Raw genomic sequence first — 25,527 nt, 5'->3', positions numbered from 1 at the left:
GATGCCAATATTGTCTGGCCATTCTGCGGACCACCCTTGTAAAAATTCACCTCATTCTGGCACTCAGTTTCCCCATTTGCTCATTGAAGACACATGTTCTCCACTCAAAACTCTTGCTGCGGTGGAAGAAGAGAAGCTATATTGGCCAAGGGTTCTCTCATACTGCATTTTCTACATTTTCTTTAAAAAAATGTTTTTATTGATTTCAGAGAGAAGAAGGAAGAGGGAAACGGGGGGGGGGGGAGAGAGAGAGAGAGAGAGAGAGAGAGAGAGAGAGAGAGAGAGAGAGAGAGAGAGAGAAACATCAATGATGAGAGAGAATCCTGCACAGCCTGCTTCCTGCATGCCCACCACTGGGGATCAAGCCGGCAACCTGGGCAAGTGCCCTTAACTGAGAATTGGACCTTGACCACCTGGTTCATATGACGACGCTGAACCATTGAGCCACATCAGTCGGGCAGCACTTTCTACATTTAAAGGGATCAATGTATATTTGTTGAATTAATTAATATATCAAGACACCGTTTTACCCTGCACAGGGCAACAGCACTTCATAGGTGGACTTCTTCATCACTTACTTTGAGGCTGCAGACTTACTCCAGGAGTGGGGCTGCCTGTATCCCTCCCCATTCTCACTCCCTTTGGCTCCCTGGCTCCTGAGTTCCTTTTCTTTTGGCGCACTATTGGATTGAAAACACAGCAGGCGTGGTTTCATTCCAAACCCAGAACTGTTTTAATTAGTTTAACGTCTGTTAACCGCTTTGAAGATTGAAAGCAACAGATAAGTACTGGATGATGTTATTAGCAACTGCAGTTAATTGCAAACATTTCTATTAATACTACTTTCTGCCTTCTTTTACTTGCTCTACTTTCCAAGGTTCCCAATTTCTTCTCAGCCTCCCCCTTCTCCTCTCCCCTTCCCCCGTACTGGCGCTAAAGGGTTAAATTGGGGCGGAGTCCAGTGATGAACGACAGCAGCAATCACCAACTGGAATGGTGCAAGCAGGAAGAGCTGGGTGGGGCCATCAGGCAGAGGCAACTCACACACCCCCAGGCTCCGCCTCGAGGCCTGAGGCCCCGGGTGGAACACGAAGGGGCGGGGCACCCAGGCTTGGCGAGCCCGATGGTTGGACGCCTGGGCAGCTGCTTGAGGGATGGGGCGGGGTTGTCCCGAGCCTCCTCCTTCATTCCATTGGCCGGTCCAGCGGCCCCTCTCTCTCGCCCCTCCTCCTCCTCCCTTTCCCACCCCTCTGAGTGGAGCTGCACATGCGGCTTCTCCCTGCTCCGTCCCGCCCAGCCTCCGTCGCGCAGGAACGGGTCCCTGCAGCCCCCAGCCCATGGCAGGACGGTAGCCGCCTGTCAGGGGTCCTAAACGGCTGAGGCAGACGCGGCGGCTCCCGAGCCTCAGAGAGTGGGCGTCTCCGGAGGCCATGGGCTACCCCGAGGTAGAGCGCAGGGAGCCCCTGCCTGCAGCAGCGCCAAGGGAGCGGGGGAGTCAGGGCTGCGGCTGTCGCGGGGCCCGTGCCCGGGCGGGTGAAGGGAACAGCTGCCGGCTCTTCCTGGGCTTCTTCGGCCTCTCGCTGGCCCTCCACCTGCTGACATTGTGCTGCTACCTAGAGTTGCGCTCCGAGTTGCGGCGGGAACGGGGAGCCGAGTCCCGCTTTGGCGGCCCCGGCACCCCTGGCACCTCTGGCACCCTGAGTGGACCCGGTGGCCTGGACCCCGACGGTCCCATCACCCGCCACTTTAGGCAGCCTTCACTTCAGCAGCAGCCGCTAGAACCTGGAGAAACAACTCTCCCACCAGACTCTCAGGACGGGCACCAGGTGAGTCACTAGGCTGGGGCGGCGGCTGCAGAGGCCCCCCTCCCTTTATGGGTAGGACGGGGGCCCTCCCCCACCGACCCCGTGGGCGACTCAGCTACCTCCAGCCATGTAGGAGGGCAGGACCAGGGAGGGAGCAGGCGAACTGGAGAGAGGTTGCCCTGGGGCAGGTTGTCCCCTTTCCCTCGCCCAGCTCCCAGACTCCCTCAGGACCCGGGACTTGGAAGCCCTAGCCCGCGTCCGCCGACCCCGGCTACAGGCTGCCTCGGGAAAAGTTGGCTGAGCTCCCAGCTGGGCCGCCCGTGAAGAGGTAAGGGTGCTGCCCCTCTGGCGGACTAGCGGCAGCAGTTTGGCCCCTCTGCTCTTGATGAGATTAGATTCTCTGCCTGCGGTGCTTGTTTTTTCGTGTCCAGAGTTGATGCCAGCACTAGCAGGCTCTCATTTGGAATTGGAGCTGTAAACAGCTGTAATAACTGCTCCAGGGCCGTTGAAACAACTTTTAATGATATTTCCAGAGCGGATCCTTGTGCGCTGACCAGAACGTGGGCTTGTTCACACTTACCTTCAATTTGAGACTGATTGTCCTGGGTGTTGTAGTGAGGATCAGCGCCTCAGGAATTCTGGTAGAAACATGCCATCTTGCTAGACAACTTCTGAAGAGCAATTTTTTAAATCTCTGGAAATAAAACTCCCATTCGTACTCTTCTTAGGGGAGTGGGATGGAGAGGGTGGTTGTGAAGTGTCTTGCTGTTGCTAGCTTGAGAACAGGAGTCTACTGATGGAATAAATACTAGAGTAATCTCTCAAGAGCAGTTGTGTGTATTTGTGTGTGTTTCGCAATCTTTATGGTGTTTTTGTCCTTTTTAGCAGCTTTGGTGTTTGTTTTCTACCCTTTCTAGCTCTTTATTCAAGTAAGTTTAGTGCACTGAAATTCAGTATCCTCTTGACCTTCAAATTTTGCTTTATGTGAAACTTAAGAGAAGCATCCAAAAATCCTTTTGTGGTGGTTAAAGAATAATAGTGAATTTGTTCCTCTTGGGGAAGAGGGCAAGTTTTGCTAATAAGTTTCCTGAGTCGAGAGACCCAGGCCTTCTATATTTACTACCACATCAGAGTCATTGTCATACTCCATAAATGTTATTTGTGCTGGTGTCACACTCATGATACTATTGTAATGTTAGGACTGACACAGTTTTCTATGATGTGAATTGTAAAGTTGCCCTGAACCTTAAAATATATTGCTAGCACACTCCAACTTATATAACAGCTTATCAAATAACAGAATCAGTAGACATGCTTCTCATACTTGAAACTTTAAATACTGTAGCTAAATGATAATTTACTAGTTTTCTGGCCCCCTTTATCCACCACCCCCTCTAATGCCCAGTAGAAATACTTAGCAGCTAAACATTGATATTATGTGAAAAGATGATGGAATTTAACTTCTTTAGTCCAATGGTAGCCAAGGCTTTTTGGCATTCAGAATAGACAGACCCAGGAGGATTGGCAGGACAGCTGTACTCTAGGGCTTCTGTGATGATGTGGGACTCTCACAGGTCTATAATGGCATTTAGTTGCCCGCTCTTTGCATGGAACTTCAAATAGTCCTGTCTAGGTTTAAATACAGCTCCCTCTCTTCTGTCCTTTATTCTGTCTGTTTTAATGTTTTTGAGCAGTAGAAGTATGCACACTGGCTCTTTACATTTGCTGACACCAATTTCAGTCAGTTGTTGTTGTTTTTTTTTTTTAGAGTTGTGAGTGGCCATGAGTCCATTTTGTTTTATTCTCTTGGAGAACACATAGGCACTGAGGGGGGAGTGACTTGTCCAAGGTGTTGGTCTCTTGACTCCCAGTTAAGTGTCCATTCCCCTATATCAAACTACCTCCTGGAGCCTTTTGGGGGAGAGTGGAGTAGATCTCCACACTAGAATTTTTCCAAAATAGATGGATCAGTTCTACTCCATCTATGTTTTGGCCAGGCTTAACTATGTATTTCTTGCTGAACTTCACTTTCAGGAGAATTGGAACATGCTTTGAAGGAATTTTAACCAAGATTCAACTTGTTTATCTTGAGGATATTAGTTTTAGTATACCAAAAAGAAAAAAAAAAAAAGTTGATTGGCTATTAGAGTTAGTTGATACTGCTACATTTTGGGTAAAATTTCTAGTGCCCTGGTGCACCCTCTGCTGGCTTTGCAGGGACATTTAATTGCAGTATCTGCTGACAGTCTAAGTTGTGCTGACAGGTTCTGATTCATAAATAAGGAAGTAAACAGCCTTTTGGGATTTGGCCACGTAGGTCACACTTTTATATTTTAGTTTTCTAACACAGGCAGTTGTTGTTACAGCAACTGTTAGGTGGAGTGGAAGAAAGATAAAAATAATACACCCTTCAATGGGCAGAACATTCAGGTTTCTCACCAGTTTATTTGCAAGGAGTGAAGGCAAACTGATGATAATAAATTGCAGGATGATCTCTTAAGACCAAATGGGCAGAACTGTCAAAGGTACTTCATTTTTATAAAGCCATTCAAACCTATCCATGCTTATGATATGATAGACTCAGTTATAACCCAAGAAAGGAATCTAGAAATCACTGAAGATATATGTATGTCATCCCTCAATTAAAAACTTTTAAAACAGGTTACACAAGGAAATTAGGGCAATCAGGATACATAAATCAGCAAAGTTCTCTAAGGGGATTGTTATAGGAAAGCCTCCCCAGTGGGGACACAGATGCTGCTGATAAAAAGTGAGAGGGTCACTTTGGACCTGGAATCATAACTCTCCTTCAGCTGGAGTAGCTTAGTACCTGTAGATTTATCTGCATAGTCGTGATGATCTCAAGAGAAATATCAGTCTCTGAGTTATGAAATATACAATATGATTGTTAGAGTATAAAAATAAAAATCACTGTTGATTATTCTGTGAAGTTGGCCCACTTTTTGATTGTGGTCCTCAAAGCCAAGAATATGGTGGACATCATAAAGGAAGGGTGTTGAAAACAATGACAAAATAATAAAACCTTTATCTTTTCCATGTAAAAGACCAAAAGTAGATTTATATTCATAATCATACAGGAAATTCTGGTGGTTGCTCCTTAAGAAAAACCTAACAGCTGATAAAAGTCCCCAGAAACCCAACTAAATTAACCAAAAGGATGGAGGGACTTTCTGGTTGTTTTTTTCAGTCAAGAGAGAGGAAGGTTGAAGGAGGAATATAATGAAAGTCTACTAAACCATGAGAGAGATGACTAAGTTTAATATATTGGTGTAATTTATCCATTCAGGTCAATAAATAGAAAGCATGAAATGAGCCAAACACTATGTTAGCTACTAAATATATTTTAATGCCTGAAAGATTATTTGGGCGAGGAGGCAAATAAGAGTAGTATCTTATTAAAATTATTGCCCCAAGGGATGATCTGAATTGAAACGTTAAGGTTTAAGAATATTTAGAAAAATATATATGTGTAATTTAATAAGGGTTTATTCAGGATTGTTGGGGATACTTGGAATATGTTCTTAATTATTTGAGGTGATGTTACGGAATTCAAATTTAACTTTTCATAGAACATCTCTTGTTTTAACTAGATAGAACTTCAGTTATCCAGATTTCAACATTATTTATTAAGGTTGAAAATAACTAGGAATCACTAAATGAAAAAATATTTTTAGGGGAGTAGGATCTAGGTAAAATAGTTCTCCATAGATTTAAATCTAGAATTTTCAGTATGATATTCCAGGCTTTTGACTAACTGGCTCTGTTATACCTATCCCATTTTCTCTCTCAATAGCTCTACTCTTGTAACCCACCCACTATATCCTGTCTTGGGATGATTCTGTAGTTGTTATGCCTGTTGATTTTGTTTAATAAATCTTGTGTCTTTATACTAGAACTCTTCAGAAATCTGACTTCTTTTTTTGTCTTTTTCTATAGTACCTGATTGTAGTACTTGTTATGTTTAGAGTACTTAAATACTTGTTGAGTTGAATATTATTTGGGGCCTTTTAGAGATGTTTATGTAAAACAAATACATTTTCTCTTTATGTAGCAGGCCTGTTTTCCTCAGGTCTTGCTAACCCTGTGAATTGTCAGCTATGCTTAAGTGAGTAAGTAGTTCCATTGGCAATGTTTCACTGATTTCTAGAATCATTACAAAGTGAAATGGAGAAGAGTCCTAACCATATTATCTTTAAGATGGTGCTAAAAGTTTTCTGTAATGTATCATTTGATGTTGTGTTTGCTTTTAATTCTCATCTTTCTCTTTCTGTCTTAGATCTTGTGAAAAATAATATTTAATTGATCTATAATTACCTTATAGAGATCTCTTTATATTAGAGAACTTTTGAATCCATGTAATCCCCAAGAACATTACCTTGCCATTCTTGTAGGGTGGCCCTCATAGAAGATCATTGTGTTGTTTTTAAAAGATTTTTGTTGACTTTTAGAAAGAGAGGAAGGGAGAGGGAGAGAGAGAGAGAAACATTGATGTGAGAGCGAGGTATCAATCAGCTGCCTCCTGCACATCCCCTACCAGGGATAGAGCCCACAACCCAGGCCTGTGCCCTGACCAGGAATTGACCCACAACCTTTCTGTGCATGGGCATAGAGGACCATCTTTCTTCTACTCTATATAAATACTCATCACTTAGCTCTTCATTTGTTTTCTTTTTTTAAAACAGAAATTCTATTGAAGAATAACATGCATACAGAAAAGGTCACAAATCAAATCAATGGATTTTTATAAAGTGAAGGTACTAACATTAGAAGAGCCCAGGTTAATAAATAGAACTATTATATCACGATCCTCACCTTATGCTCCATCCCTGTTTCTATACCATTCTCCTTATCCAAAGTTAATGACTATCCTGACTTATAACACCATAGATTAGTTTTGCCCATTTTGAACTTGATATAAATAAAATCAAACAGTATGTGTTTTGGGAGTCTGGCTTTTGTTTTGTTTTGTTTTTTGTTTGTTTGTTATTTTGCTCAATACTACTATTGTGATATTCATCATGTTGTTCCAGTTGTAGTTTTATATTTATATTATTCCCTTGTTTGAATATACCACAATTTATTTATTCATTCTACTGACAATGAATATTTGGATTATTTCTTGATTGTGGTTATTATAAAAATGATGCTATAAATATTACCATACATTTTTTTGAATATATGTATTTCAGTTTCTATTGAGTATATACTGTACCTAGTATTTGAATATCTGGGTCATAGGGAATGCATATTTTCAAATTTATTCATAATGATAGTTTTTATAAGTGATTGTACCAATTTACATTTCTACCAGTAATGTATGAAAATTATAGTTGTTTCACTAGATAATACTTCTTACCATCACTCTTTTTAATTATAGCCATTCTGGTGGGTGAGTTTATAGTAATATCTCATTGTGATTTTAATTGGCATTTCTCAGAAGACTAGTGAAGTTGTACTCTTTTTCATATGTTTATTATCTGTTTGGATGTCTTCCTCTATGAAGTACCTATACAAATATTTTGTCCCCATTTAAAAAATTGGGTTATTTGTCTTTTTCCTATAGGTTTATAGCAATTCTTTATATACTCTGGCTATGAACCATTTTTGTATTTTTTAAAATTTCTTTATTGATTAAGGTATTACATATGTGCATTTTTGTATTTTTTATGTTACAAATCCTTCCCAAATCTCTATAGTCTCCTTTGATGAACAGAAGTTTTTAATTTTAATGTGTCTAGTTTTTTAATATTTTCCTTTATGACTAGTATTTTTGTGTTCCATTTAAGAAGTATTTTCTTACCTTAAAGTCATGTAGATGTTCTCTCACATTATCTCCTAGAAGTTTTATGCTTTTGCCATTCACATTTAGATCAATAATCCATCTGGAACTGATTTTTGTGTATGGCAAAATATAGGGGTCAAGCTTTACCTTTTCCATGTAGATATTTAATTGCCCACTACCATTTATTATAAAGAATGTCTTTTTCTTAACTTCACTACATTGTCACCTTTGTCATAAATCAAGTGTCTGCATATGTGTGAAATTGTTTCTGAATATTTTGTTCTGTTTTATTAGTCTGTTTCTCATTGCACTAATACCATAGTCTTAATTATTGGATTTTATAACAAGCTCTTTATATCTGGTAAAGCAAGTATTTTCATCTTTTTCATTTTCTTTAAAAGTATCTTGGATGTTCTTGGCCCTTTACATTTTTCTATATATTTTAGAATTAGCCTGATACATTTCATACGCACAAAAAAAGAGTAGCTCTGGAGAATTATATTAGCAAGACGGTGAATTACGAAGTCCTGGACTCTTCCCCCACAACAAATACACAAATTCAGCAACAATTCATGAACAAATTCCCTTTGTGAGAAATTAAGGAACTATTTGGATGACAAACACGAAAGCAGACTCACTGAAGCTGTAGAGAGATTTGGGACACCTTTTTTCCAGAGTTCTTGCCACCAGCACAGCACCATATGATATGGAAGGGACCCCCTAGCTGCTGGCTTCTCCTAGTTGAAGGTGGAGGTTGGTTCACATGTCCAGACCACGTTTTCTGATGACTGGATTCTGTCTTGCCAGGTTTGGAACTCTGTGGGGTCTGCCTAGGAGAGAATGGAGATTGGTGGGTTGGTCTGATAAGAAGACAAAATATCCCAGCTCTCAGTATTCACCTTGGGAATAAAATAGTTTATCTGTGCATTCTGTATTCCAGTTCCTCCAGGGCTGTCCAAAGAAATGGCACCTGAATTTCCAGTCTAGGTATAGCATAGTCTAACTTCCTGGGGGAGAACAGAGATGATGGTTGGGACTGGCAGATGCCATAGATCCTCCCCCCTGCTCACAGCGTGAATTGATGAAACATACCAGCTTTCAGCTTACTCCTAGAGATAGAAGAATCGATCTGTATATTCAGTACCACAACTTCTCTGGGGATGTCCAAAGAATTGGCATGTATCTTGCCAGTCTTGGAACTCTGATGGGTCTGGCAGTGTAACCACCTGGAGGGGAATGGAGATGGCAGTTCAGACTGTAAATGCCATAGTTTGCTCTCCTATATACATTCAACATGGAATGATTATACAAAAAACACAGCTACTTGTTTCTTTCTGGGGGCTGGGGGAAAGAGTTGATAGAAACCCCACTAATCACTGACCTTGCTGATTGGCATATGTCTTCTGTACAAGGCCAGCCCATGAAGACTGGGAGGAATGTTTGTTTTGTAATATGTGCAAATACCAACACAGACAGTCAAGCAAAATGAACAATCAGCAAAGATGTTCCAAAAAAGAAGCACATTAAATCTCCAGAATCTGACCCTAATGAAACAAAATTATAAGATTCAGATAATTCAGAATAACAGTTTTAAAGATGCTCACCAAGAGCTATAGAACAGTGTATGAACAAAATGAGAATTTCTAAATCTGGGGAAGGAAATGGACAACCAGATTCAAGAAGCCTAAGGATACTAACTAAATTAACAAAGAGATAGACAATATTAAAAAGTACAAAACAGCCCTGGCTGGTGTGGCTCAGTTGGTTGCACCTAAGGGTCATGGGTTCACTTCTCAGGGCACATACCCAGGTTGTGGATTTGGTTCCCGGTAGGGCCATGTATGGAAGGCAATCGATTCGTGTTTCTCTCTCCCTCTCCCTCTTCCTCTCCCTCTCTCTCTCCCTCTCCCTCTCTCTCAATCATTGAAAACATATCCTCAGGTGAGGATTTTTAAAAAAAATACCAAACAGAAATCATAGAGCTAAAGGCACAATAACTGAAAAAGTCATGTGAGGGATTCAACATCAGACTAGATAAAACAGAATAAAGGATTAGGGAAATAATTCTGCCAGCGAAGTAGAAAGGAAAAGATTAAAAAATAATGAAGAAATTTAGGCACTTATGGTATACCATCAAGTGGACCAATATAGGCATTAGGGAAGTCTTAGAAAGAGAAGTGAGAGAGAAAGGACCAGAAAGCTTATTCAAAGAGAGAATGGCTGGAAACTTTCCAACTCTGGGGAAGGAAATGGACAACCAGATTTAAGAATCCTAAAGGATACTAACTAAATGGACTTGGAGAAATCCACATCAAGGCACATTATAATCAAATTATCAAAGTGAAAACCAAAGAGAATTTTGAAAGCATCAAGAGAAAAGTGACTTGTCATATACAAGGGAACCCCCATATCACTATCAGAAAATTAAACAGTAAATACCTTGCAGGTGAAAGAAAGTAGTATGATATACGAAAACTTCCAAAAGAAAAAAAAAAAACCCTGCCAATAAAGACTACTATACCTGTCAAAACTGTCCTTTAAAAATAAGGACAGATAAAGACATTCCTAGATAAATGAAAGCTGAGGAAGTTCATCACAACTAGACCTATCTTACATAAAATGCTAAAGGGAGTTTATCAACTTGAAAGAACACTAAACAGCTACATGATAGCATAAGGAAGTATGAAACTCTGTAAAAGTGAATATATAGATATATACAGAATACTGTATTTCTGTAATTTTAGTATATAATTTTAGTATATAATTATATTAGTATATAATTTTATTTCTAGTATAAAAAGTTAAATTATGCCCTAGCAGGTTTGGCTCAGTGGATAGAGTGTCGGCCTGCGGACTGAAAGGTCCCAGATTCGATTCCAGTCAAGGGCATATACCTTGGTTGTGGGCACATCCCCAGTAGGAGGTGTGCAGGAGGCAGCTGGTTGATGTTTCTCTCTCATCGATGTTTCTAACTCTCTATCCCTCTCCCTTCCTCTCTGTAAAAAAAACAATAAAAAAATATATATATATTTTTGAAAAGTTAAATTACAAATGTATTAGAATAACTATATGGTAAAAGATATACAATATGAATAGATGTATAATGTGACAACAATAACAAAGTGTTTTTGGGGAAGAACTTAGAATGTAGAGTTTTTGTATGCAATTGGACTTCAGTTGTTATTAGCATAAAATAGACTGTTGTAAGGTATTTTATGTAAGCTTCAAGGTAACCACAAAAATACCTAGAAAAATTACACAAAAGAAAAAGAGAAAAGAATAAAAGCATATTAATACAAAAAAATCACAAAGCACAAAATTAGACAGGAAGAGAGGAAATGCAAATAAAAGAATATCAAGACTAACAGGAAACAACTAATAAGATGGCAATAGTAAATTCTTCCCTATCAATAATTACTTCAAATGTAAATAATTAAAACTTCCCCAATCAAAGAAATATTGTGACTGAATTGATAAAAGAAGACCCATTCATATGTTTTCTACAAGAAACTCAGTTTAGATTTAAGAAAACATAGACTGAACATGAAGGAATGGAAAAAGAGTTTATACAAATGATAATCAAAAGAGAGCAGGAGGTAGCCTGGCTGGTGTCGCTCAGTGGTAGAGTGTCGACCTATGAACCAGGAGGTCACGGTTCGATTCCTGGTCAGGGCACATGCCTGGGTTGCAGGATTAATCCCCAGTAGGGGACATGCAGGAGGGAGCCGATCAATGATTCTCTCTCATTGGTGTTTCTAGCTCTCTTCCTTTCCATTCCTCTATGAAATCAATAAAAATATTCTATATAATAAAAGCCTAATATGCTAAGTGTCCAACAATTCATTCTACCGTTCAACCGGTTGCTATGATACACATGACCACCAGGGTGCAGATGCTCTGACCTGTAGGTTAGCTTGCTGCTGGGGTTCAGCTACTTGGAACTGGGCGAGAAGGGCCAGACATGCCCTGAAGCCTTCCTGCAGTCCCTTCCCGGCCCTGATTGTACACCAGTGGGGTCCTGGCCTGCACCCTCTTGAAATCTGGGACCCCTCAGGGGATGTCAGCCGGTTTCAGCCTGATCCCCACAGGCCAGGCCAAGGAACCCACCCCCCCCCTCCACCGTGCACAAATCCGTGCACCAGGCCTCTAGTAAAATAAAAAAAAAAAGCAGGGATGCCTATACTTATATCAGATAAAATGGACTTTTAAGTAAAAAACTGTCAGAAGAGACAAAGAGGGACATTATATAATGATAAAAGAGTCAATCCAACAGGAAGATATGACAATTACTAGTATATATGTACCAGCATCAGAGTATCTATGTATATATGTAAAGCAAACACTGGCAGAACTTAAGGGATAAATAGACAGCAATAGAATAATAGTGGGTGACTCCAGTATCCCACTTTCAATAATGGATAAGCACCTAGACAGAACAATAAGGAAACAGAGGACTTCAACAATAACATATAGTAGATGAACGTAACAAACATGTACAGAACATCCCATCCAACAGCAGCAGAATACACAGTCTTCACAAGCACATACATCTTTCTCCAGGAAAGATAACATGTTAGGTCACAAAACCAATCTTAACAAATACAAGAAAATTTAAAACACCAGGTATTTTTTTTTAACATAATGGAATGAAACTAGAATCAATAGCAGAAGGAAAACTGAAAAATTCACAAATATGTGGAAATTAAACAACACACTTTTTTCAAATGTATTTTTTATTGATTTCAGAGAGGAAGGGAAGGGGAGAGAGAGATAAAAACATCAATGATAAAAGAGAATCATCAATAGTCCACCTCCTGCACTCTCTCCACTAAAGATCGAGCCTGCAACCCAGGCATGTGCACTGACCAGAAATTGACCTGTGATCTCCCGATTCATAGGTCAATGCTCAACCACTGAGCAATACTGGCTAGGCAAACAACACACTCTTGAACAACCATTGGGTCAAAGAAAATATCAAAAAGGAAATTAGAAAATACATCAAGACAAACAAAAACACAACACACTAACATTTATGAGATGTGGCAAAAGCAATACTAAGAGGGAAGTTTATAACAATAAATGCCTACATTACAAAAGAATAGCCCTGCTGGTGTAGCTCAGTGGTTGAGCTTTGACCTATGAACCAGGAGGTCACAGTTTGATTCACAGTCAGTGCCTATGCCCAGGTTGCTCGATTCCTAGTAGGGGGCATGCAGGAGGCAGTTGATCGATGCTTCTCTTTCATCATTGATGTTTTCCCTCTCTGTTCCTTTCCCTCCTTCTCTGATATCAATAAAAATATATTTTTTTTAAAAAGAAGAAAAATCCCAAATAAACAACCTAACTCTACACCTCTAGTGGCTAGAAAAAGAGCAAACCAAATCCCAAGTTAGAAGAAGATAGAAAATAACAAAGATTAGAGTAGAAATAAACAAAATGGAAGATAGAACAATCAATAAGATTGAGTTGGTTTTTTGAAAAGATAAACCAAAGTGATAAATCATTAACTCGACTAAATCCCAAAAAGAGAGATGGCTCAAATAACATCAGGAGTGAAAGAAGAGACATTACAACTGATGGCACATAAATAAAAAGGATCAGGAGACTACTATGTACAATTATATTTCAACAAACTGGATAACCTAGAAGACAAATGGATAAATTCCTAGAAACATACAACCTACCAATACTAAATCATGAAGAATTAGGAGTCGGAACACACCTATAATTTTTATGAAGATTGAATCAGTAATAAAAAATAAAAAACCCTCTCAACAAAGAAAAGCCCAGAACCAGGTGGCTCCACTGGTGAAATCTACCAAACATTTAAAGAAGATATAACACTAACCTTTCTCAAACTCTTCCAAAAAATGGAAGTGGCGAAATACTTCAAAATTCATTTTATGAGACAAGCATTACTCTGATACGAAAGCAAGACAAATACACCAAAAGAAAATGAAACTACAGGCCAATATCCTTGATGAATATAGATGCGAAAAATCCTCAACAAAATACTAACAAAGTCTAGTAACATATTAAAAGGATCAAGTGGAATTTATTCCTGGGATGCAAGAATGGTCTAATGTTATACACTACATTAACAATAAAAGAGACAAATCACATGATCATCTCAATAGAAGCATAAAAAAGCATTTGACAAAATTTAACACTCCTTCATGATAAAAATTCTTAACAAACTAGAAATAGAAGGAAAGTACCTTGATATAATAAAGGCCATATAGGGAAAGCCCAAAGCTAATATCATACTTAATGGTGAAAAACTGAAAGCTTATCCACTAAGATAGGGAACAAAGAAGGGATGTCCACTCTCACCACTTCTATTCAACAAAGTACTAGAAGTTCTATAAACAGAAATTAGGTAAGAAAATAATAAAAGACATCCAATCAGAAAGAAATAATTAAAATTGTCTCTGTTTGTAAATGACATGAATAAACAAATTTAGTAAAGCGGCATACAAAAATTCAGTTGCATTTCTGTACACTAACAATTAACTATTTGAAAAGGAGTTAGGAAAACAATCCCATTTGAAAAAACACCAAAAATAATCTAATACTTAGAAATAAACTTAACTAAGGAGGCAAGGACTTATTTACTGAAAACTGCAAAACATTGATAAAAAAAAATTAAAAAGACACAAACAAATGGAAAGACATCCAATGTTCATGATTAGCTACACTAAATATTGTTAAAATATCCATACCACCTAAAGCCAATTACATTCAAAATGTCAATGGCATTTTTCATAGAAGTAGAATAAACAATCTTAAAATTTGTATGGAACCACAAAAGAATGAATATCCAAAGCACTTTTGAGAAATAAAGAACAAATATTTAGGCATCATACTTTCTGATATCAAACTATATTACAGAGCTATAGTAATCAAAACAGTATGGTATTGATGTAAAGACAGACATAGAGTCCAATCAAACAGAATAGCCTAGAAATAAATTGACACATATACTGATCTTTGAAAAGATCAGTGCCAAAAATACATAATGGGGCAATAATAGTTTCTTCAACAAATAGTGTGAGGAAAACTGGATATTCACTTGTAAAACAATGAAATTGGAACCTTTACCACAAAAATCAACAAAATGGATTAGAAACTTAAACCTAAGACCTGAAGCTGTAAAATTTCAAGAGGAAAACTTCATAATATTGGCCTTGGTAATGATTTTTATCATGGGTATGACACCAAAACTATAGGCAACAGCCCTGGCCAGTGTGGCTCACTTGGTTGGAGTGTTGTCCGGTGCACTGAAAGGTTGTGGGTTCAATTTCCCTTCCCCTCTCTCTAAAATCAATAAGCATATCCTTCGGTGAGGATTTTCCCCCCCAAAAAACACAAGTAACAAAAACAAATATAAGCAAGTGGAGCTCTATCAAACTACAAAGTCTCTGCACAGCAAAGGAAACAATCAACAGAGTGAAAAGACAATCTACAGAACGGGAGAAAATATTTGCAAACCATATATCTGATTAGGGGCTAATATCCAAAATATATAAAGCATTGATCAGAGTGTCAAACCTCAGAGGGAAGGTAGGGGAGGGTGTGGATAAGGGGAAGACATCAACCAAAGAATTTGTATGCATGCATATAAGCCTAACCAATGGACACAGACAACAGGGGGGTGATTTGGCCTTCTGGGGGTGGGCTCAATGGTTATTGTCCTTCTAGTCCTTGTCCTGAAGCCACAGAACTCAATTTCACCCTGTATATCTTTGGTACCCCTGAGCTCGACTAGAATTCCTTGAGAGGTTGTTTTTTTTTGTTTTTTGTTTGTTTTTTTTTGGAAGACTGCAATGCAGGCCTACTCTGATTGCATCTGAAAGAGCCCTGGATTTTATGCTGCCTTTAATCTCACCTGGACCCTCAGACTTGCCACTGATTTTCACAGTCATATGTGATGTGGGCTACTTTTCCTGGTACTGGTGTCCCAAGCTGGGGAGCCGGAGGTGGGGCTGAGACCCCTCTGGATTCTTTTTCTTTCTTAAAAATATTTTTACTGATTTCAGTGATGAAGGGAGAGGGATAGAGAGAAACATCAATGATGACAGAGCATCATTGATTGGCTGCCTCTTGCATGCTCCACACTGGGGATGGATCCTGCAACCTGGGCATGTGCCCTGACTGGGAATCAAACCATGGTTCATAGGCTGATGCTCAACCACTGAGCCATGCCAGCTGGGCACCCCACTGGATTCTTACCCATGAAAGTGGATGTGGGGCCTAGCCTGTTTTGCATCTTTCCCCTCCTACCAGTCTTGATATGAGTTCTTCTTTATATTTTTAGGTATAGATAGGACTTCTGTTCAGCTAGTCTTCAGATGGTTATCCAGGTTGACTGTTCTATAATTTAGTTGTAATTTTGATGTCATGGGAGGAGGTGACTGCAACCTCCTCCTACTCTGCCATATTGACCATGTCACTTGTTTTGATATGCTGTATTTTCATTATTAATTGTAAAATTATTTTCTTATTTCTTTTGTAGTTCATTCTTTAATCATTTTAAGTTATTTTCCAAGCATGGTAATTTTCTAGTTATCTTTTTGTTTTTTTATTTGCAGCTTAATTCCACTATGGTTAGAGAACATCTCTGTTTGATTTAAAGTATTTGCTATTTATGGGGCTTTATGGCCCAGCATGTAGTCAGTTTTTAATAAATGCTCTGTGTATATGTTCTGTAGTGTATTGTTATTTATCAAACAGGTCAAGTTGTGATCTTGACAAATATTTGTTGTCCTCTCTGATTTTTTTTTGGTCTGCTAGTTCTATCAGTTGCTGAAATATTTGTGTTAAAAATCTCCTGTGATGCCCTGACCGGTTTGGCTCAGTGGATATAGCGTTGGCCTGTGGACTGAAGGGTCCCAGGTTCGATTCCGGTCAAGGGCATGTACCTTGGTTGCGGGCACATCCCTAGTAGGGGGCGTGCAGGAGGCAGCTGATGGATGTTTCTCTCTCATCGATGTTTCTCTCTATCTCTCTCCCTTCCTCTCTGTAAAAAATCAATAAAATATATATTTTAAAAAAAAATCTCCTGTGATGACCATGTATTTTATTCATGTTATTTTAGTTTGGGGATTTATGATTTATATATTTTGAGATTACATTATTAGGTATATACAGATTAGAACTATTATATCTTCTTGTTAAACTTAACCTTTTATTATTATAAAATGTCCCTCTTTATCCCTAGTAATGCTTTTTACCTTAAAGTCTACATTGTTTGATATTAATACTGCTACTTTCTTTTGGATGTTATTTGTGTGGTATATCTTCCATCTTTTAAATTTGTAACCTTTACATTTTATTTTTTAAAAATATTTATTTTTGAAAGTATTACATATGCTCCCCCACCCCCCCATTGATCCCTTCTAGTCCATCCCTGCCCTCCACCCCTGGCCTTTACCTCACTATTATCTATGGACGTTATGCATATATGCATACTAGTACAAGTTCTTTTGTTGATCCCTTCCCACCCACCCACCTTTACGTTTTAGTTTTATTATCTATGTATATAAATAGCCAGGGTCTGTAACATCTACAAAGACCAAGGCTTAACTGAACATCGGGAGTCAGGTGCTGGGTTGCCACGGCAACCCAGCAGTGACTGCAGCCAGTGTGGTGCAGCACTGACTGCCAAGGGGGCTGTGGATCAGGCCCCAAGAGAGGCTTGCAGAGAGAGAGACAGGGTCTGATCTGCAGCCTCTGTGGCAGCTGTTGATAAGCTGTTGCCTCTCTCTCTCCCCGGTCTTCACCAGCAGCCCCGCCTCTGTTTCTCTCTGGATCTGGCGGGGAGAGCTGCTGATCAGCCCTGCCTCTTTGACCAGGCCCAGAGATAGGCCCAGAGACACTGACTGGCATAGAAACCGACCAATCAGAACCAAATCTGGGTGAAGTGCCAGGAGCCAATGGCTGCCTAGGAGGCGGAGCTTTTGATGCTGACTGGCATAGAAACTGACCAATCAGAACCTAATCTGGGTGAACTGTGAAGGCAGAACCTAAGGTGGGGGCTGAGGAAGGGTTTTAAGGGCAACAGCTGTTTGGTGTAAGGTATAAGAAAGCGGTTCAATTTTTTAATGACCGGTTTGGCAGTATAGTGCATATGGCTGGCTATCAGTCCAGATATACGCATTATGTGTTTTTGTCTGCCAAGAGCATTTCCTCCTGATGAAAAAGGCTTTTCCCCCCATTTAAGCAATTCTATCCTCTATAATCTATCTGTACTGATAATCTGTACTAATAAAAGGGTAATATGTTAATTAGACTGGGTCGACTGGCCATCTTCCGGACATCCAACTTCCTCTGGACAAAGCCATGGTGGTGGGGGCTGAGGAAGAGGCAGTTGGGGGCAATCAGGCAGGCAAGGGAGGGCAGTTAGGGGCGATCAGGACAGCAGGGGAGTGCAGTTAGGGGCGAGATCAGGCCGGCAGTGGAGAGCCATTAGGGGCGAGATCAGGCTGGCAGGGGAGGGAAGTTGGGGCAACCAGGGTGGAGGGGGAGGGCCATTGGGGGCAAGATCAGGCCGGCAGGGGAAGGCAGTTGGGGGCAAAATCAGGCCAGCAGGGGAGGGTAGTTAGGGGTGATCAGGCAGGCAGGCAGAGGCAGTTAGGAGTGATCAGGCAGGCAGGTAGGTGGGCGGTTAGGAGCCAGCGGTCCCAGATTGCGAGAGGGATGTCCAACTGCTGGTTTAGGCCCGATCCCACAGGGGTCCCCGATTGGAATGCAGGCTGGGCTGAGGAAACCCCCTCCCCCCCGCCCCCCATGCACGAATTTCATGCACTGGGCCACTAATTATATATAGATAGATAGATAGATAGATAGATAGATAGATAGGAAGGGGAGGGAGGGGAAGAGAGAGAGAGAGAGAGAGAGAGAGAGAGAGAGAGAGAGAAACATCAATGATGAGAGAGAGTCATTGATTGGCTGCCTCTTGCACAGCCCACACTAGGGATCAAGTCCACAACCCAGGCCTGTGCCTTGACCAGGAATTAAACCATGACCTCCTGGTTCATAGGTCAATGCAAGCCAGGCCCACCATTACATTTTAAATGCATCTCTTGTAAACAGAAATCAGTTTATTTTTTAAACAGTATATCTCTTTTAAGTGGCACATTTAATCAATTTTCATAGAATGTATTTAATTATATACTTGGCTTTAAATGTAACAATACTCTTTGCATTCTACTTGCCTTGACTGTTTTGAACCTTTTCTCTCCTTATTACTTTCTTTTGGATTTTTGTCTCATTTTTTTTTACCCTTTGTTAACTTTGTAGTTGTACATTATTTTATTATTGTTTTAGTGTATATACTAAAGATTACAACATGCATCTTGACTTATAGTTTGAGAGAAGTTAGTTCTTTCACCTCTTTCTATATAGTGCAAAGGCCTTAGAATACTTTAACTCCATTTTCTCAAACAATATGCTATTGTTCTTTTATAAAATAATTGTCTACACAATTTAAACCACACAAAACATTATCATTGTTGTTGTATTGCAGTCAGTATTTATTTAGATTCCCTGATGTTTATCCTTTTCTCTTCATTTTTTTGTTGTTTCCATACCTCTGTCTCGCTCTTGCTGCAATAGCACCCTTTAGTTTATATCAGCTGTAAATTATTTTTTTCAATTCTTATTCTGAAAATATGTGCTTATTTTGCCTTCATTTTTAAAGGACATTTTTAATGGATCTAGAATTTTAGGTTATTACTTATTCTTTTTATTTTTAAAAATCTTTATTGTTGAGAGTATTACAAAGGTCCCTTTTTTCCCCCCATTGCTGCCCTCCACCAGGTTCCAGCCCCGTCCCAGGCCTTCACCACCCTATTGTATGTGTAAATACGTAATGCATATATGCATATAAGTTCTTTGGTTAATTTCTCCCCATCCTCCCTCCCACCTTCACTCCAAGATTCGTCAGTATGTTCCATGTTAACATGTCTCTGGTTGTATTTCATTCATCAGTTTATTTTGTTCATTAGATTTCTTGTTTGTTTATTTTGATTTTTAGATTTAGTTGTTGATAGATATGTATTTATTGCCATTTTATTGTTGTTTTTTCTCTTTTTTTTTCTTCTTTTTCTTCCTTTTCTTAAAGGATACCCTTCAACATTTCATGTAGTTTCGGTTTGCTGGTGATGAACTCCTTTAGCGTTTTCTTGTTTGTGAACTCTTTATCTGACCTTCAATTCTAAATGTTAGCTTTGTGGGGTAATCTTGGTTGTAGGTCCTTGCTTTTCATCACTTTGAATATTTCTTGCCACTCCCATCTGGCCTGCATAGTTTCTGTTGAGAAATCAGCTGACAGTCCTATGGGCCCTCCCTTGTAGGTAACTAACTGATTTTCTCACTGTTTTTAAGATTCTATTTGTCTTTAACGTCTGGCATTTTAATTATGATGTGTCTTGGTGTGGGCCTCTTTGGGTTCCTCTTGTTTGGGACTCTCTGTGCTTCCTGGACTTCTATGTCTATTTCACCAGGTAAGGAAAGTTTTCTGTCATTATTTTTTTCAAATAGGTTTTTGATTATGTGCTCCCTCTCTTCTCCTTCCAGTACCCCATGATGTGAATGCTTCTATGCGTGAAGTTGTTCCAGAGGCTCCATACATTATCTTCATAAATTTGATTTCTTTTTGCTCGTCTGATTGGGTGTTTGTTGCTTCCTTATATTCCAAATTCTTGATTTGATTCTTGGCATCCTCTACTCTACTGTTGATCCCCTATAAGTTATTCTTCATTTCAGTTAGTGTATGCTTCTTTTCTGACTGGTCTTTTTTTATGTCTTTGACATTCTCACTAAGATCCTTGCTAAGTCTCACTAAGTCTCTTGAAGCTCTCCTTAAGTCCCTTGAAGCTTTCATTAAGGTCCTTGAGTAACCTTATAACTATTGTTTTGAATTCTGTAGCCAGTAGTTTGCTTGCTTCCATTTCTTTCATTTGTAACATGTTTCCTTGTCTCTGCATTTTGGCTGCATCCCTGTGTTTGTTTCTATGTATTAAGTAGAGCTGTTATGTCTCCTGAAATTGGTAGAGTGGCCTTGTGTAATAGGTTTCCTGTAGGGCCCAGTGGCTCATCCTCCCTAGTCACTTGAGCTGAGCACTCTAGTTGTGCCCCTGGGTGGACTGTGTGCACAGTATTGTTATAGTTGAGACTTGATTGCTGTTGGTATTACTGGGAATAATTGACCTCCAGGCCAATTGGATGTGAGGACAAAATGAGTCTACAATGGAAGAGCTACTGTGCAGGAGACATCTCTATGGAACAGGACTTACTTCAGTGGGGCTTTGGTGATCACTGAGTCTGCCCCTTGAGTGTGTCATTCCTGGATGTGTAGAGTTGTAATCTGATGTGGTCTGAAGTTGTTCACCAGGTTCACTGGCTTTAGGGCTTCCTGAGAGGTACAAAGTCAGCCACTTCCTGGGGGCCACCCAGCAGGATCTACAGATAAATCTGTAAGTGGTTGCTACTTGTATTGGGCTTGTAAGTGCACAGGTGAGGCCCAGCTGTGAAGCAAGGCAGGCTGGTGCTAGTGCCGGGTCTTGGGCCTTTTATTGAGAGGCTTGTGGCATGCTGCCTCCAGTTGATGCTTGTTTAAGAGATTTTAGCAAAGTCTGAAGCCTGAGCCAGGACTGGCCATTCAAATGGAAAAGCAGCTGCAAACAGCTTGGGTGGTTCTGCAAATTGGATGTGATGGGGTCTCAAGGAATTACCAGGGTGGAATGAACAGTGTAGGCCATGCTGATGGAAACTCAGATATGGCTGCCAGTTATCTCTGAGACAGGGGAGGTCCCTGGACAGCAACAATGACCCCTACGAGTACTCTTGTCTGAGAGATAGCTGCTTCCAAGTTCCTTCCCTGATGCCAGACAGTTCATTTCCTCCCCTTATGTTCTCCAAAGCCACTGCACAGTGGTGGAGCTCAAAGGAAGCCGGATTGTGTATGTCCATTGCTTGTGCCTTTTAAGAGGAACACCTGGGACTCCAGCAGCCTCCGTGCCACTAAGCCCCAGTCCTCACTGGTTTTTATAGCCTGAAGTTATGGAAAATTCTCTGGAATCCTGGGCTGGATGTCTGGTGTGGGACTGGGACCCCCTGCTTCTCACAGGAGGCCTTGGAGATAGCCCTCCCAATTAACAAAACACCATACATGGGTGTTGGCCCAGCCCGTTCCACACCTCCACCCCTCTTACCAGTTTCAATGTGCTTTCTTCTTTACTTTTCTAATTGTAGGACATCCACAAAGCCAGCTTTCAGGTGGATCTGAATGATGGTTGTTCTGTATTTTAGTTGTAATTTTGATGTGGTTGTGGGAGGTGATGAATACCAGTATTTTCCTGTGCCGCCATCTTGGTTCCTCAGGTCAAAGTCAGTTATTCTTAAAACATGTTGAAGATACCATGTTACTGCCTACTGGCTTCCATTATTTCTAATGGGAAATCAGCTGGAAAAAAATTTGCTTCTTTGGTGGGGAATGTGCTGCATTCTCTTGATTCTTTTGATATTTCTCTTTATTTTTGGAATTTGGTAATATTACCATGATATTCATAGGTGTGATTTTTCTTGTCTTTGTAAAAAACTACTTTTAATATATACCATTTAAAAAACTGATTTTAGAGAGACGAAGGGAGAGAGAGAGAAAAAAAAAACACTAATGTGAGAGGAAATATAGATCAGTTGCCTCCCATACATTCCCACACAAGGATCAAACCACAACCTTTTTGGTGTACTGGATGATGTTCTAATCAGCTGAGCCATGTAGCAAGAGCTAGGTGTGAGTTTCTTATTATTTTTAAAAAATATATTCTTTTTTTGTTTGTTTTTTCTGGGTTTTTAATTTTGTTTTTCAATTACAGTTACATTCAATATTATTTTGTATTAGTTTCAGGTGTACAACATAGTGATTAGACAGACATATATTTTACAAACTGTTCCACCCAATATTTCCAGTAGCCACTTAGCCTCATATTTAGTTATTAAAATATTATTGTAATGCTACAATATTACAATATATTAATAAAATATATTTTCGATAATATACTATACATCCCAAGACTATTTTCTAATTACCAATTTGTACTTATTAATCCTTTCAATTTTTTTTAAATAAGTCATTTTGTTCAGATTATTGCAGTTGTTCCTGTTTTCTCCCCATAGCTCCCCTCCACCTGGTTCCCACCCCACCCCATGCCCTTACCACCCATATTGTCCTCATCCATAGGTGTTCGTTTTTTGTCCAGTCTCTTCCCACATCCCCCACACCCCTCCCCCCTGAGAATTGTCAGTCGACTCCCTTTCTATGCCCCTTATTCTATTATATTCACCAGTTTATTCTGTTAATCATATTTTTTATTCACTTGCTTTTTAGAGTCACTTGTTGATAGATATGCATTTGTTGTCACTTTGTTGTTCATAATTTTTATCTTTACGTTTTTCTTCTTCTTCCTCTTCTTAAAGAATACCCTTCAGCATTTCATATAATACTGGTTTGGTGGTGATGAACTCCTTTAGCTTTTTCTTATCTGTGAAGCTCTTTATCTGACCTTCAATTCTAAATGATAGCTTTGCTGGATAGAGTAATCTTGGTTGTAGGCTCTTGCTATTCATCACTTTGAATATTTCTTGCCACTCCCTTCTGGCCTGCATGGTTTCTGTTGAGAAATCAGCTGACAGTCATATGGGTACTCCCTTGTAGGTAACTAACTATTTTTCTCTTGCTGCTTTTAAGATTCTCTCTTTGTCTTTTGCCCTTGGCATTTTAATTATGATGTGTCTTGGTGTGGTCCTCTTTGGATTCCTTTTGTTTGGGGTTCTCTGCACTTCCTGGACTTGTAAGTCTATTTCGTTCACCAGGTAGGGGACGTTTTCTGTCATTATTTCTTCAAATAGGTTTTCAATATCTTGCTCTCTCTCTTCTGGCACCCCCATAATTCGAATGTTGGTACGCTTGAAGTTGTCCCAGAGGCTCCTTACACTATCTTCATATTTTTGGATTCTTTTTTCTTTTTTCTTTTCCGGTTGGCTGTTTTTTGCTTCTTTGTATTTCAAATCTTTAACTTGATTCTTGGGGTCCTCTAGTCTGCTGTTGGATCTCTGTATATTATTCTTTATATCAGTAAGTGTATGCTTAATTTCTAATTGGTCCTTTTTCATATCCTTGAGGGTCTCACTAAATTTCTCAGAGATTTCGAGAAGATTCTTGAGTAACCTTATAACCGTGGCTTTGAACTCTATATCTAGTAGTTTGCTTTTCTCCATTTCTTTCATTTGTGACATGTTTCTTTGTCTCTGCATTTTGGCTGCTTCCCTGTGTTGATAAAGTGGCTTTGTGTGCTAGGTGTCCTATAGGGCCCAGTGGCTCAGCCTCCCCAGTCACCTGAGGTGGACGCTCTTGGTGCACCCCTTTGTGGGCTGTGTGCACAGTCTTGTTGTAGTTAAGTCTTGATTGCTGTTGGTCTCACTGGGAGGAATTGACTTCCAGACCAATTGGCTGTGAGGACCAGTTGTGTCTACAATGGGAGAACTGCTGTGCTGGATACACCCTTATGGGGCAGGACTTGCTTCAGTGGGGGCTTTGGTGCTCACTGAGTCTGTCCCCTGAGTGTGTCTCTTATGGATGTGAAGAGTTGTAATCTGGTATAGTCTCACACTGGCTACTGGGTACACTGGCTCTTGGATCTCCAAGGAGGTGCAAAGTCAGCCACTGCCTGAGGCCACCCAGCAGGAGCTACAGAGAGATATGCAGATTCCTCCTCTTTTTTTGGGGTTTGGAGGTGCCCAGATGAGGCGCAGCTGTGAAGCAGTGCAGTCTGCTGATGAACCTTAGGCCTTCTTTTGGAAGCTCTGGGGTTCTTTGACCCAGCTGCAGTTTGTTAGGTTAGGTTGCAAAAGGCCAGGCCATTTATATGCAAAAGCTTCTGTGCACAGCTTGGGTGGTGTTGTAAATTGGGTGGAGCGTGGTCTCAGGGAATCACAGGGCAGTGCAATCAGCAATGGTTGCCCGTTGGCCCTGCCTTGGATAGGTCCCTGGGTCTCTGTGTCCAGTGACCCCGTGCAGGAACAATGAATGCTGCGAGCACCTCTGAGAGAAAGTTGCTCTCATGTTCCAGCTCAATGCCAGACAGTCCAGTTTCTCCCCGTATGAGTCTGGGTCCACGGAGTCTTTCCCGGAACTGGAGTTCAGAGCAGTCAAGAGTTTGTATCTCCCTCCTGATTGAAAAAGACCACAGTGTACCCATTTGCCAGCCCGTTTCGTGCACCTCCATACCTCCGCTCTTCCACACCTCTGCAGCTCATACCAGTCTAGATGCGCTTTTCTCTTTCCCTCTAGTTGTTGAACTTCCACTTAGCCAGCCTTCCTGTGGTTCTGGATGATATCCGTTTTGTCTTTTAGTTGTAGTTTTGATGTGGTTGTGCGAGGCAGCAAGTTCAGGTGTTTACCTATGCTGCCATCTTTGTTCCTCCTAAAATATATTCTTATTGATTTCAAGATGAAGGGAGTGGCAGAGAAACATCACTGATGAGAATGAATATTTGATTGGCTTCCTTGTGTATGCCCCCTACTGGGGATTGAGCCTGAAACCCATGTGCCCTGACCAGGAATTGAATCATGAAATCCTGGTTCATAGGTCGATGCTCAACTACCGAGCAACACTGGCTAGACTGATTTTCTTTATGTTTATCTTCTTTGGGGATCATAGTTTTTGAATTTGTGGTTTGATGGTTGTCCATCAGTTTTGAAATGTTCTCAGGTATTATTGATTTTTTTATTAATTTTTTAGAAAGACAAAGGAAGGGGGAGAGAGAGAAACATCCACATGACAGTGAAACATCTATCGGCTGCTCCCCACATTCCCCCTACTGGGGATTGAGCCAGCAACCCGGGCATGTGCCCTG

At 40.3% G+C, this 25,527-nt stretch overlaps 1 protein-coding gene across 6 annotated transcripts in view; it reads left to right on the top strand.

The window, feature by feature from the left end:
• Positions 1-1,249: 1,249 nt before the first annotated feature.
• Positions 1,250-25,527, top strand: part of EDA (ectodysplasin A) — a 555,180-nt gene continuing 530,902 nt past the window's right edge. For all 6 annotated transcript variants that reach the window (XM_036305125.1, XM_036305124.1, XM_036305123.1 and 3 more), the window contains exon 1: positions 1,250-1,826. In XM_036305125.1, the coding sequence (XP_036161018.1) occupies positions 1,431-1,826 (396 nt within the window). In that variant the 5' untranslated portion in view covers positions 1,250-1,430. The remainder of the gene's footprint in view (positions 1,827-25,527) is intronic.

This window comes from Myotis myotis, unplaced genomic scaffold, assembly GCF_014108235.1.
Source record: "Myotis myotis isolate mMyoMyo1 unplaced genomic scaffold, mMyoMyo1.p scaffold_m19_p_4, whole genome shotgun sequence".
NCBI classification, from domain to species: domain Eukaryota; kingdom Metazoa; phylum Chordata; class Mammalia; order Chiroptera; family Vespertilionidae; genus Myotis; species Myotis myotis.
Note: the sequence above shows the minus strand (reverse complement) of the source record. Positions and strands in the feature narration are given on the sequence as shown.